The sequence below is a fragment of the Mobula birostris genome, chromosome 7 (assembly GCF_030028105.1).
Source record: "Mobula birostris isolate sMobBir1 chromosome 7, sMobBir1.hap1, whole genome shotgun sequence".
Classification (NCBI taxonomy): domain Eukaryota; kingdom Metazoa; phylum Chordata; class Chondrichthyes; order Myliobatiformes; family Myliobatidae; genus Mobula; species Mobula birostris.
Window position 1 is genome coordinate 126,621,815 of NC_092376.1, and position 14,753 is coordinate 126,636,567.

The 14,753-nt window shown below is 40.1% G+C and overlaps 1 protein-coding gene across 1 annotated transcript in view; it reads right to left on the reverse strand.

Moving 5' to 3' along the window:
- The window catches only part of ablim3 (actin binding LIM protein family, member 3), a 323,415-nt gene that overhangs the window by 2,934 nt on the left and 305,728 nt on the right, over positions 1–14,753 (reverse strand). Inside the window, exons 16-19 of the mRNA XM_072263720.1 lie at positions 7,552–7,581; positions 6,056–6,114; positions 1,572–1,632; positions 764–771 (exon numbers count right to left, since the gene is read on the reverse strand). Coding sequence (XP_072119821.1) covers positions 764–771; positions 1,572–1,632; positions 6,056–6,114; positions 7,552–7,581 — 158 coding nt within the window. The remainder of the gene's footprint in view (positions 1–763; positions 772–1,571; positions 1,633–6,055; positions 6,115–7,551; positions 7,582–14,753) is intronic.

A 14,753-nucleotide genomic window follows, 5' to 3' on the forward strand; every position in this document is an offset into this window, starting at 1 on the left:
TGTATTATGGTGTAGAAAGCCTGAAGATTATTTCAGTAATTCATTGCCTCCTTGCATGTCATCTTGTTTACAAAATTCTCCCATGCAATCAAGAAAAAAAATGATAGGATTTTTAGGTATTTATGGAAACAAATTTCATACTTTGTTTTTCTCTGTTGAGTTTTTAATGGGTAACTGAAACATAATTGTTGCCAATCAACCTATCTGATTCTAAAAGTACAGAATTCCCCCATGCACATTTGAAAATGTAAGTGCACTTAATTCTTTTATTTGTTTATTTATGATATTTCTGACTCAGATCACACGTGCAGAGTAACATTTTTATTCATCACTCTGAAGATAATTTGAAGCATTAATTAAAATGTGTGCTCTGCTCATTGGTATATGCTCAATGGAATATTTTAACGTGATTCATTACTTAGCCAACTTGAAGGTATTTCAGCTACTGGAGTTCAGACATCCTTTAGACACTACATAGCATCAATATAAAGATGTATAAAGGGCAATATACGAGAAACACCATCATTGAAAACTTCTCTTATGTGATCTTAGGAAGTTGTATAATATTATCGTACAAGCTAATTGCTTTTCCTTGGAACAATATAAATACATATCTACAGATAATATAGAAGACATTGGTAAATGGTCAAGTGCTCCTTATAGGTACAGTGCTGGAATCAAGCAGCTCCTGAGCAAAGCATTTCTTTTTCTCACTCATTGTTGCTGCACTCCAAGGCCACAGGTTCAAAGCTGCAGTTCTCACCTTGTATTCTGTAAAAGAAAGAGAAGAAATTTTATTTGATGTAGTACTGTAAATGAAACAATGTTTGCATTATTGGAAATAACCATGGCCTCTTCTACTTCCTTGGTTTAAAATTCACCATCACTGCTGCAACACAGATCCTCCCCAGCTTATGAATACCCATACATATGAGCACGTGCCTGGAAGGCAGGTGAAATAGATCTGCTGGCTGCTACAGGCATCTTTCACTGTGTGGGAACCTGATTTACAGTCACATTTCCAACTTGCAAACTGTTCAGGTTACAGTCAGAAACATAGAACCATAGAAAACCTACAGCACAATACAGGCCCTTCGGCCCACAATACTGTGCCGAACATGTACTTCTTAAGTTCCTAAGAATAGAACCCTGTTGTAATCAATGGACAAGCAGTCCAGTTTTGTACTTTTGAAGGAGGTAAGAAGATATCCATAGTGGAATACAAATGTTAAAATGTAGTAATATTACATATTATATAATCATTAAAGGTTATGCAGTCTTCGATGTTTTGCAGTTCCAAAATAGTGCAGTTTCCCATCCTCAAAAATTGCAAAGCAACATGGTAAAATTTTCCTTGAACTACTCTTGAGAGTGGAAATGTTCTCAGTTGCCATTTTGACTTTTGATTATGTTGACAGCAAAGCGAGGGGAAAATTGTTATTCAATTGATAATGGTGTTTGTGCCTATTACATTGACAGTACTTTTAACAGATTAAAAGAGATTGTACAGTACAACACGAGTCCATGACTGAAGCAGTTTATTTTGAGTGCAGCCACTGAAATCACCTTACCTCTCATTCCCCAGTTAACAGAACTGTCATTGTCATATTGGAAAATATCAGCACTCTGGGGCTAAATGAAGTGGAAATAAAAATACCTGTCAGTTATTTGCAATTTCAGATACAGTTCTTCCAGTTATTTCTTAGAATCATAGATAATTATGTTCACGCCAGCTAAGAATAGATCTCAGATCAATCCTACTTCTCAACACTTGCTCTGTAGCAAGTTTGTGGCTCTTCAAGTACTAATCAGAATATTCTTTGAATTCTTGGGCAATGAATAATTTCCCCTTGTAATTGTATAGCGCAGAATTCTTGAAGTTCCTTCCACTAATCTTCCAACAGTTAACAAATCTATGTTCCCAGTTCCTCACCTCTCTACTGAAGAAGGTAGGTCTTTACTTCGGTCAGGCCTCTTAGAATTTTATAAACCTATCATTTAAATCTCTCCCTCACTCTTCGTTTCAAAGAAAGCAACCATGGCCTCAAACTCAGACTCAGAATTCTCCAAACTGGGTAACATCCTCACAAATCTCCTCTCAGTGATGCTAGCACATTCTTCCTGTAGTGTGGCCACTGGGCAGGACGAGGTACTCTATCTGCAGCCTAACGAAATGTTTTGTGCAGTTGGGGCCAGGGCCCTGGTGAGTAGATGGGGAGCTTGGGAAACACAGCCTTCGTGAGCAGGCAGGGAGCACAGGAGCCACTACTGTAATTCTGCTTCATTGTTTCCCCCTGCTTTCTCCTACAGAGCCAATTTTTTAAAATCCAATTTTCCACATTTACTTGGATACCACAGACTTTTACATTCTGGATCAATCCACCATGTGGGGCTTCATCATGTTCCTTTCTAGAATCTGTACATACTCCTATACCAAGTACTCTGCTAGTCAACACTATCTGCTATCTCCTTGAAAATTTGTATTCTTAGTCAGATGATCTAGGCTTAGCAATGCATGCAGACTGTCCTTGATCAACCTGTGATTCTTGAACTAGTTTCTTATGTCATCGCTTAGAACTTCTCCCAACAATTTTAACACTACCAATGTTAGACTAAGTAGCCTGTTGTAACTTGTTCCATCCTTACCCCTTTTTTAAGCACCAGTATTACATCAGCAACTATACAAGGAATAGGCCACCAGGTCCCTTCAATATGATCATGGCATATCTTTGCTAACTGCATCTCCTCATCTGTGCAGACATCCCACCCTGCAAAAACTCATTTCAGGGAGGTAGCAACACCATTTCAGGGAGGTAGCACCCCCGCCCCCCCGCAACTCCATATCCACCCCCCCCGTCAACCTCCAAGGGTGTATGTAAAACTTTGTTTAGTGATTTTGTCTAATCTGTAAACCAAGTTGGGAATATGCAGAAAATGTGACATTAAAATATGTACTTATATTATCATGGAGTTGTTTTTTTATTCTATTACAACTTTAAGCAAGTCTACAGGGAGTTTGGCCTCATCACATAGGACATCAATAGAGTAGCTCCCTAGCAGCTAGCCAGCTAGTTTAAGTAATGTTAGCTATGTTAACGAACGAATGACACCTGTTAAACTCACCTCAACATGTCTTTTACATTTTAACCCACCATGGGCAATAGAAAAGTCACTGTTGCAAACAGTACAGCGAGCAACACTGTCATTATTTTTGAGGTCGACTGTAAAGCCCACCCACAGAGAAAATTGATAGGTCTACTTAGCACGAAGAGAGACCAATCAGGATGCTCCCTCTCGCTCTCGCTCTTCCTCTCCCTCTCAAAAAAATTGATTTCCGGGATATTGTATATAATTTGCGGGCGTCAGGGAGCCGCTATCAATATGTGGGAGACTCATGGAACTTCTGGGAGAGGTGGGATGTCTGTCTGTGCCAGTTTGCAATAACCATCTAATCCTTTATCTTTTAAATATTTGTCTATTTCCACCTTAAAAATATCTAATGATCTGGACCCCACGCCACTGGAGTCAGCGAATTCCTGAGGTTTATTCAATTCTGAGAGATGCCATTTCTGTGTACTTCAGTTTTAAATTAAGTACCCTCTTATTCTGAAGCTATGGACCATTGTTTGTGAATATCCCATTGGTTAAAACATCTCAAAATCTGCCATATCAAGCTCCCTTAAAATCTTATATGCTTGAATAAGGTCACCACTCATTCTTTTAAACTCTAAGGAATACAGACCGAAATAATCTAGCCCCATTGCTGGACACTGTCTCACCCAGAAATTAGTCTGGTAAACTTAGTCTGCTGTCGGCCTTCATTGGTCAAGGGATTGAATTCAAGAGCCGCAAGGTAATGTTGTAGCTCTATAAAACTCTGGTTAAACCTGCAATATTGTGTTCAGTTCTGGTCGCCTCATTATAGGAAGGATGTAGAAGCTTTACAGTGATTTACCAGGATGCTGCCTGGATTAGCGAGCATGTTTTATAAGGAGAGATTGAGCTAGGGCTTTTCTCTTTGGAGCAAAGGAGACTGAAAGGTGACTTGATAGAGGTTTATAAAGTTATAAGAGGCCTAGGTAGAGTGACTAATATGAAAGGGCATAATTTTAAGGTGATTGAAAGGGAAGTATAGAGGAATGTCAAAAGTAGTTTTTTTTACACGGAGAGTGGTAAGTGTGTGGGATGTACTGCTAGGTCTGGTGGTAGAGGTGCATACGTTAGGGAGATTAAGAGACTCTTGGATATGCAAATGGCTGAAAGGAAAGTGGTGGAAAGCATTTAGATTGATCCTGGAGTAGGTTAAAAGGCCTGTATTCTGTTGCACTCTTCTATGTTTCATGCTCTAAACCTCTTTTGGACTGCTTCCAATACTCTACATCCCTTTTACTTTGCTAAGGGAACCAGAACTGTGCACTGTCTTCCAAGTGTGGCCTTACCAATGCCTTGTGCAACTGTAACAATATCTCCTTGTACTTAAGTTCCCAATTCTTCACAACAAAGATCCACATTCCATTTGACTTCTTAACTACTGTTGGACCTGCTTGCTAAATTTTTGTGATCCATGCACAAGAAAACCTAAATCCCTCTGAATTTCATTCATTGCAGTCTCTCCATTTAGATTATTATCCTCCTTTTGATTCCTCTCACTAAAGTCCATGACCACATATTTCCACACATTAAACTTCAAATGCAAAGTTTTTACCCTGTCACTCAATCTATCTATATCCTATTGCAGATTCACATTGACCTCATCACCATACTCCCTTCCACTTACACTTGTATTATCATCAAACTTTGAGACCCTATATTTGTTCCTTCCTCCCAGTCATTACTGCAATCGTTCCCTGGAATAATCCATTAGGTTGTCACATTTTACTTGTCAACTTCCACCTCATGATTCACTATCACCACTCTTTCATTTCCTCTTGATTTATTAAATGTCCTATGCTTGGAGCCCTCCACTTCCTATTTAGACCAAAGCTCTGTGTACAACCTAGTTATGGGGTTTGTCAGGACACATATCCCATCATGAATTGGTTGAAGTACATCCTAGTGGAACAGCTCTCTTCTCCTCCGGTATTGTTGCTAGTATTCGATGGATTGGAGCTTGTTTCCTTCACATCAGGCTTTGAACTCTCTAATCCTATTAAATTTTGCCAATTTGCACATGACTCACGAAATAATCTGAAGATTATCCACTAGCGTTTCTGCTTTAAATTTTGCCTGACCTCCATATAATCTGTCAGCAGTAACACCTTCATAGTCCCACTACGTCATATGTCATTAGTGTCTATGTGGCCATGGCAACAGATCCTTTCCCTCCCATTCTTTCCTTCATGTGATGTCATTAACCCAAGCACTAGGTAGGCAATACCACCTTTTGAAGTTTTTGCTTTTGTCGCAGGGAACAGAGTCAGTTCCTGTAACTATGACATTTCAGTTTTCAGAACCACATGCCTGACCAAAGAAAATTGTAAAACAGTCAGAGCTTGTGCTATATTTCCCTTGCTTCTGTTAGTGTGATGAAATGTACCTTATCTTGGCCTCATGAATTATCCACATGGCATTATCTTCAAGGAAATTTACCTTGGACCCATTGCAAATTTTCTTTCCCCATTCAGCTGATGCAAATGTACAATTATAAATTTAGATATAGCTTAAGGTTTCCCATGTTAAGATAATGTTGTAATGCTTGAATGATGTAAACTGACAAAAATCTGGCCATCTGTCTTTCAAATCTTAATATGAACCAAATATTAGAGTCGGGAAGTTACATGTCAAAAGAACATCTTCAAGAGAGAGGGAGATAGGGAGCAGGCATTTATTCATAGGAGATTCTGCAGATGGTTGAAATCCAGAGTAAGATATATAAAAAGCTGGAGGAACTCGGCAGGTTAGGAAGCATCATTCGAAGGGAATAATCAATTGACATTTCGGGCCAACACCATTCATCAGGGCCTGATCCTGATAATGTTCTCTGAGAACACCCTCACCTTCTAGTTTACTTCCTTTTCAAGGGAGCAAATTCAGAATAAATTGATTGAAATCTTACCCTGTGCATTCCATTTCTCATGTAGGCAGGAAGAGAAGCAGACTTGGAAATCAGTGGATCTGTGATACACAATATAACAATTCTATCAGCTAACTACATGTATTACTGGTGGCAAAAGTAAAACCAAACTGTCTTGGTGAACCAATGACAAGGGCCTGGCGTGCATGAATGGAAAATACATTTTTCTCAATGTCTGAATTTCAGCCCAACAGTGCCTTGAACAGGTAGGTTTCTGTCAAACAAGCTTCCCTGCATGTGAGTTTAAGCACCACAGTTCTGCCTAGAACCACAAGATGGCGCTTACAGTTAAAGAATAGAATAATTCTGCAGGGACAGGGAGGATGAATAGATGAGAAACTTCATTAGACTTGGTTAAGATAGAAATGTCTTTGCTCAATCTAACAACATATATATGCAATTTAATACGATACACTAGAATCATATACAGATGATGAAAGGTAATTTAACTTCTTAAAAAATGGAAAAGACTTTGCTGTGTGAGCAGATTTACTGCTTATAGGAAACTCTTGTATGTGTTCTTTATATAGGTTATAATTGCCCAGCAGAGCTTTCCCTCCCCAACCCCATCAGCGTTCATTCTACCATCCTTTCCCTGTGTTAAACAGATGCATGTCATATCTGGGCAGGCCACGCTGTGAAGAACAGCAGATGTAAGCAGAAACTGTAACATGTGCAATACCAGCTGGAGAGAAAGGATCTAGATAGCAAATAAAGGGAGGCATCCAGACCAGAAATATGTACTGCACAGGATAAGGAATGCAACAGCCTTGCCAATTTATTTCACAATGTCAGAATTACATTGTAATTTATAGTTAATGTATAATGCTGTGTAAGTAAGTAATATCTGAGTTATATTATTTTATTGACACCTGACTTCTTTAGAGAGAGATCAGAAAAACATAATTGCGATTTAAAAAAAGCTACAAAATGGATATACTGTCATCAAGAAACTTCTGTAAATAAGCTACATAAGGGCCAGTGGCATGGCAGATCTCAGCTTTTAGATTTAGGAAAGTAATCTATCATTAGAAATATGTTATTTGTATGATGCTATACACAGTACAGAACTATACAATGGAATGAAATGTACTTTTAAACCAAGCAAAATGTATTGCAGAATGATGTGAAGAAGTACAAAGCACAACAATGTAAGACTGCGGTTAGGTACAGTGCTCTCTCGTCAGTGCCTCAAAGCAACAAGGGAGGAATTCCATTATCCAATTGCCCATGTTGTGCAACAACAATAAAAATTAGCTACTCAGTGATTCCAACCAGATGCTGCCTTCCCAGCACTGGTATAATGAAGCATCTCAGATGTTGAGGGATTTTAAAACTAGCAGAATGAGTTGGTTGTGTAAAGCAGTGACTGGAAAATGAGGGTTGACTAAAATGTGACTACAATGGATTTGCCCTAATCTAACCTGTCCTTGGAAATGTTAAAATTGGTGTTCAACAGTAAATGGATTTAAACTCACCGCTGTCACCCATGTGCATTCCTCGTGGAGCTGTAATCAGAGGTTAAAATGCAAATTAGAAGAAGGCAGTGGAGTTGGTGCTCTTGGAATCTCACTCTTACCTAAATTGGTCCAAATACTTTACCAATGAGCTCCTCTCATCTAACTCAGCAAGGATGTCAATCACAGAAAATAGACTCGTTAATCACAGTCTGTGATGGTGCGATTGATTGCAATTGAAATTACCAAAATGTACAGCCTGGGGAAAATAGTTGCCAACAATTTCCTGATGGTGGTTACAATCAGCAGTTACTTTTTTCTAACAGAAATATGGAAGCAGCAATGTATGCTTGAAAGACCAAAGCTGACGACATTACAACAGGGATTAATCTAATTTGAGTGAATTTGAAAGTAAAGTTCTTTCCTTCAACTAAATAATGGTAGGGGAAAACAGCAATATAAAATGAATATAAATGCACATAGCAGGTTATTCTGGCCCAGTGACTTTACTGTTTCAATGTCATCATTGGAGTTTCTGTTTTTACTTCTCTTATAACCAGTTCTTCAACAATGTTCTTCAGGGTGAGGAAAACTCCTCTCATCTCTTCTCTAATCCTTTCCCTCTACCTCCTCAATTCAGACATAGAGAAACAAGACACAACTTCCCCTGTGTCACAAATTTTCTGTAATTGCTTTCCTACAGTTCCACATTTAAAGTTTATGCAGCTTCCCACATAACTGACTCCAATTCATTTATGATTGAAATGAAGAGAAATTTCTCCATTCAGACGATGGTGAATCTCTGAAATTCTCTCCCGCAGAGGAAAGTGGAAACTCAGTCATCAAGTACATCTAAAACTAAGGTCGATAGACTTTTCAATATTACAGGAATTACAGCCATAGAGTCATGGAGCACCACAGCACAGAAACAGGCCCTTCAGCCCACCTAGTTCATGCCAAACTATTAATCTGTCTCGTCCCATCAAGATGCATCCAGACCATAACCCTCCATACTCTCCCATCCATGTGCCTATCCAAATTTCTCTTAAATGTTGAATTTGTCTCCACATCCATCACCTGCGCTGGCAGCTCATTCCACACTCTCACCACCCTCTGAGTGAAGAAGCACCCCCCCCATGTTCCCCTTAAACATTTCACCTTTCACCCTTAACCCATGACCTCTAGTTATAGCCTTAGCCAATGTTAGTGGAAAAAGCCTGCTTGCATATACCTTATTTATACCCCTCATAATTCTGTATACCTCTGTCATATCGCCCCTCACTATTTTATGTTCTAGGGAATAAATTCCTAACCTATTCATCTATTGCCTATAACAGGTCCTCAAGTCCTGGAAACATCCCTGTAAATTTTCTATGTACTTTTTCGATCTTATTTACATCTTTCCTGTAGGGACATGACCAAAACTGCACACAATACTCCAAATTAGGCCTCACCGACATCTTATATAAATAACATCCCAACTTCTGTACTCAATACATTCATATATGAAGGCTTATATATATATCATATATGAAGTGTCATAAGCTTATGACCCTATCTAGCTATGACACAATTTTCAAGGAATTATGGATCTGTATTCCCAGATCCCTTTGTTCTACTGTAATCCGCAGTTCCCTACCACTCACTACGCAAGATCTACCCTAGTTGGTCCTCCTAAAATGTCTGCATTAAATTCCATCTGCTATTTTTAGGCCATTTTACCAGCTGGTCCAGATCCCACTGCAAGCTTTGACAGTCTTCCTCACTGTCCAGTACACCCCCAATCTTGGTGTCATCTGCAAGTTAGCTGATCCACATTATCATCCTGGTCTTTGATATACTGTAGATGACAAATAACAATGGATGCAGCCCTGATCCCTGTGGCACATTACATGCCTCCAAAGAGGCAACCATCTACAACCACTTTCTAGCTTCTTCCACAAAGCCAATGTCTAATCCAATTTACCAACTCATCTTGAATGCCAATTGACTGAATCTTCTTGACCAACCTCCCATGTGGGACCTTGTCAAAGGCCTTGCTGAAGTCTATGGAGATAACCACTGGCTTGCCTTCGTCAACTTTCCTGGTAACTTCTTTGAAAAACTCTTTAAGTTGACGTGTATGGCAATATGGTAGGATAATTGTGCTGAGGAAGATCAGCTGTAATGAAATGGCACAGTAGACTTGAGATGCTGAATTGCCATCTCCTGATCCAATTTCTTAAGTTTCTTTGGGCCTTCTTATTTCTCCACCTCCTTCAGTGGTGTCAAGAAAACAACCTCTCCCTCAATGTCAAAAGTACAAAGGAGCTGGTTGTGAACTACAGGAGGAATGGAGACAGGATAACCCCTATTGACATCAATGGATCTGGGGTTGAGAGGGTGAACAGCTTTAAGTTCCTTGGCATACAAATCACCGAAGACCTAACTTAGTCTGTACATACTGGCCATGTGGTGAAAATGGCACAACAGTGCCTCTTCTACCTCAGATGTTTGAAAAAGTTTGGCATGAGCCCCCAAATCCTAAGAACTTTCTATAGGGGCACAACTGAGAGCATCCTGACTGGCTGCATCACTGGCTGGTATGGGAACGGCACTCCCCTCAATCACAGGACTCTGCAGAGAGTGGAGCGACAGCCCAGCACATCTGTAGATATGAATTTCCCACTATTCAGGACACTTACAAAGATTGGTGTGTAAAAAGGGCCTGACGGATCATTGGGGACCTGAGTCACCCCAACCACAAACTGATCCAGCTGCTACCATCAGGGAAATGGTACCACAGCATAAATGCCAAGACCAACAGGCTCTGGAATACCTTCTTCCAGACTGCTTAATTCATGCTGACGCAACTGTATTTCTATGTTATATTGACTACCCTGTTGTACATAATATTACTATAAATTGCACATTGCACATTTTGACGGAGACATAATGTAAAGATTTTTACTCCTCATGTATATGAAGGATGTAAGTAATAAAGTCAATTCAATTCAATATATGTATGTACTTTGATAATAAATTTAACTTGAATCTTGAACATGCATACACACACATTTTTATATCTATCATTTCAGCTCTCCGCCATATTCTTTGATACTTTGTGATCCCCTGGGTCATTGACTGCTACTGTTGAAAATACTTACCTCCTTAGACTGCTGAAATCACTGGCCATACAGTGGGTCATGAACATATCCCAGATGAGCCCCCAAATGTTGTAACTGTGATCGAATTTACTGGAGAGACACTGATGTTGGTGATATAGAAGTCTTCATTCAGCCCAACAAGGAAGAATTCTGGAGATACTCTTGGTAGAGACTCAGAAACCCACCAGTATATCACATTTTTATTCCCTTAATATCAAAGCTAACAGTAAGTGATTCAATATAATTTCAATAGTTACAATGACATCCTTTACATTCAATACTTTGAGTTGACAATCCTCCCTTTGAATTGCATATCTGTAGTGCAGGAACAAGGATGTGGAGAATTGCATATCTCTGAATCTTCAAATACCTTTGTTAAGTGCAAGCTTCCTTGAATTTATTTACATGCTAATTACTGAATCCCATAGTTGCCCGTATTGGTGCAGGGAAATTAACACAACCCCATTGTTTCAAATTTTGGCTGCTGGATATGCAATCTTTTAGTTTGTGGGACTGCCTGTGCTTTTAACTCCAATTTGCTGCTTGCAGTTTACAATATGTACTGAAGATACTAATTCTTGCTTGAATTAATATCTTCTATATTCACATAACTCCAGAATACTCCCTGACAGCCACTGCCCTGGCAAGCCCAGTAGCTACACAATGCTTTTGTGGGTGTGTCCTTTCCAATACCATGGTAGACAGGCTGCTTTGGTTTTTCTGTGATGTGCAGGGGCCACAGGAAATACCCGGGCTTGATTAGTGGAAAGAAAGCCCTGTTCATGGTGACCTGATGGCATCTGGCTCCTTAATTTCATAAGGCCACAAGACCATAAGATAGAAGGCAGAAGTAGGACATTCGGCCCATCGGGTCCGCTCCACCACTCAACCATGGGCCGATCCAATTCTTCCAGTCATTCCCACTCCCTTGCCTTCAGCCTATACCCTTTGATGCCCTGGATAATCAAGGACCTATCTATCTCTGCCTTAAATACACCCAATGACTTGGCCTCCATAGCTGCTCGTGGCAACATATTCCACAGATTTACCACCCGCGGACTAAAGTAATTTCTCCACACCTCTGTTCTAAATGGACGTCCTTCAATCCTGAAGTCATGCCCTCTTGTCCTAGACTCCCCCACCATGGGAAATAACTTTGACATATCTAATCTGTTCAGGCCTTCTAACATTCGGAATGTTTCTATGAGATCCTCCTCATTCTCCTGAACTCCAGGGAATACAGTCGAAGTGCTGCCAGACATTTCTCATATGGTAACCCTTTCATTCCGGAAATAATTCTTGAGAATCTTCTCTGAACCTTCTCCAATGTCAGTATATGCTTTATAAAATAAGGAGACCAAAATTGCACACAATACTCCAAGTCTGGTTTCACGAGTGCCTTATAAAGCCTCAACATCACATCCCTGCTCTTATATTCTTTACTTCGAGAAATGAATGCCAACATTGCATTCGCCTTCTTCACCACCGACTCAACCTGAAGGTTAACCTTTAGGGTATCCTGCACAAGGACTCCCAAGTCCCTTTGCATCTCTGCATTTTGAATTCTCTCCCCATCTAAATAATAGTCTGCCTGTTTATCTCTTCCGCCAAAGTACATGACCATACACTTTCCAACATTGCATTTCATTTGCCACTTCTTTGCCCATTCCCTTAAACTATCTAAGTCTCTCTGCAGGCTCTCTGTTTCCTCAACACTATCCATTCCTCCACCTATCTTTGTATCATTGGCAACTTTAGCCACAAGTCCATTAATCTTATAGTCCAAATCATTGACATACTGTACATCGTAAAAAGCAGTGGTCCCAACACCGACCCTGTGGAACTTCACTGGTAACTGGCAGCCAGCCAGAGTTGGATCGTTTTATTCCCACTCTCTGTTTTCTCCGACCAGCCAATGCTCTACCCATGCCAGTAACTTCCTTGTAATTCCATGGGATCTTATCTTGCTAAGCAGCCTTATGTGCGGCACCTTGTCAAAGGCATCCTGAAAATCCAAGTACACCACATCTACTGCATCTCCTTTATCTATCCTGCTTGTAATTTCCTTAAAAAATTGCAGTACATTTGTTAGGCAGGATTTTCCTTTCAGGAAACCATGCTGGCTTTGGCCTATCTTGTCTTGTGCCCCCTGGTACTCCGTAATCTCATCCCTAACAATCGATTCCAACAACTTCCCAACCAGTGATATCAGGCTAACAGGTCTATAGTTTCCTTTCTGCTGCCTCTCACCCTTCTTAAATAGCGGAGTAACATTTGCAATTTTCCAGTCATCCGGTACAATGCCAGAATCTATTGATTCTTGAAAGATCATTGTTAATCCCTCTGCAATCTCTCCAGCTACTTCCTTCAGAACCCGAGGGTGCATTCCATCAGGTCCAGTATATTTATCCACCCTCAGACCATTAAGCTTCCTGAGCACCTTGTCAGTCATAATTTTCACTGCTTCCCTGACACCCTTGAATGTCCAATATACTGCAGATGTCTTCCTCTGTGAAGACTGATGCAAAATCCGCATTCAGTTCCTCTGCCATCTCTACATTTTTCATTACAATATCTCCTGTGTCATTTTCTATTGGCCCTGCCTCCTACACCAGTCTCTCAGCCACGCATTAATATGCCGGATCATGCTATTCTTGCACAGGCAGCAATCCTGAGATTACTACTCTGGAGGTCCTGCTTTTCAGCTTTCTAACTAACTCCCTGAATTCCCTCTTCAGGGCCTCCTCCCTTTTTCTACCTATGTCATTGGTACCAACATATACTCAAACTTCTGGCTGTTCACCCTCTCCCTTCAGAATACTCTGCACCCGATCCAAGACATCCCGAACCCTGGCACCTGGAAAGCAGCTCACCATGTGGGTATCTCTATCAGGCTGACTGAACCTCCTGTTCTCCTAACTTCTGCATTGCAGTACACAGTTATAGAAAATTACTACATGCACTGTAGTTGTCTTTCAGTTCGCAGTGAAGAAGTGTATATCGTGAGTGCCAAAACTGAACAATTTACTTTGATTGTGAAAGGAATACTAAAAAAATGCCTTTTAAAAAAAAGTCTCTATTTTTACATTTAGTTTTCTTCTGCCACAGCTGTCCTCCTCCTTTACATCTTCACAAAATCTATTCCAAGCATACAAGGCTTTGCAGAAAATGCCTACGTCAAATATCGGGAAGTATATGAGATAAGATTAAGGCAGCAGAACAGTTCATTACTATCATTCTGCTGTGAAAGTAACTTTGTTTCTGCTCGGCTGCGCTCTTTGACAATACAAAAGATCTACATATGGGATTGCAAGGGAATTTTATACAAAACTTGAAGTCCTGCACATAAGAGAATATGGCATGTTTACCCCACAATTCCCTGTCCCTTATTCAAAAACAACCGATCTACAGTGTAAAATGTAGCTACTATAAATTAATTGGAAAATTGTCTATCCACTACAATTATTTAAATTATTAATTTTGTGGAAGTGTTTTCTGTCTCTCTCTTTCAATATCTCAATATTTTACTATTCCAATGATTCGTTACAAATTTGTTTCCAAATTTTAGCCATGAATAATGTTCTGGATTTTATTTCACTCTGTTCAAAAATAAAAATACAATATAACTGGAGACTGGTGAGTTGTCTTACATTGTTTGTGAATATTATTGATTTACAAACGTTTGTAGTTTTGATAAGTTCTTAAGTTTGTGCTTCAAAACCTATGTGCAAGTCATTCATGGCCTCTTCTGCTGCCCATGCTCAGTTTCGGGAAGTGGCCCCTCATGTTCCATCAGGGCAGCCTCCAACCTGATAGCATAAATGTCAATTTCTTTGGATTCTGGTAATTTCTCCACCTCCCCGCTCTCTTTTTCCGTTCCATATTCTGGTTCCCATCTCACCCATTCTCTTCTTCTCACCTCCCTCTGGTGACCCTCCTCCTTCCCTTTTTTCCCTAATTCCACTAGCCCATCCTATCAGGTTCCCTCTTCTTCAGCCCCTACGTTTCCCACCTATCACCTCCCTGCTTCTTACTTCGTTCCCCCTCCCTCACCTACCTACCTTACCCTTCGCCTGG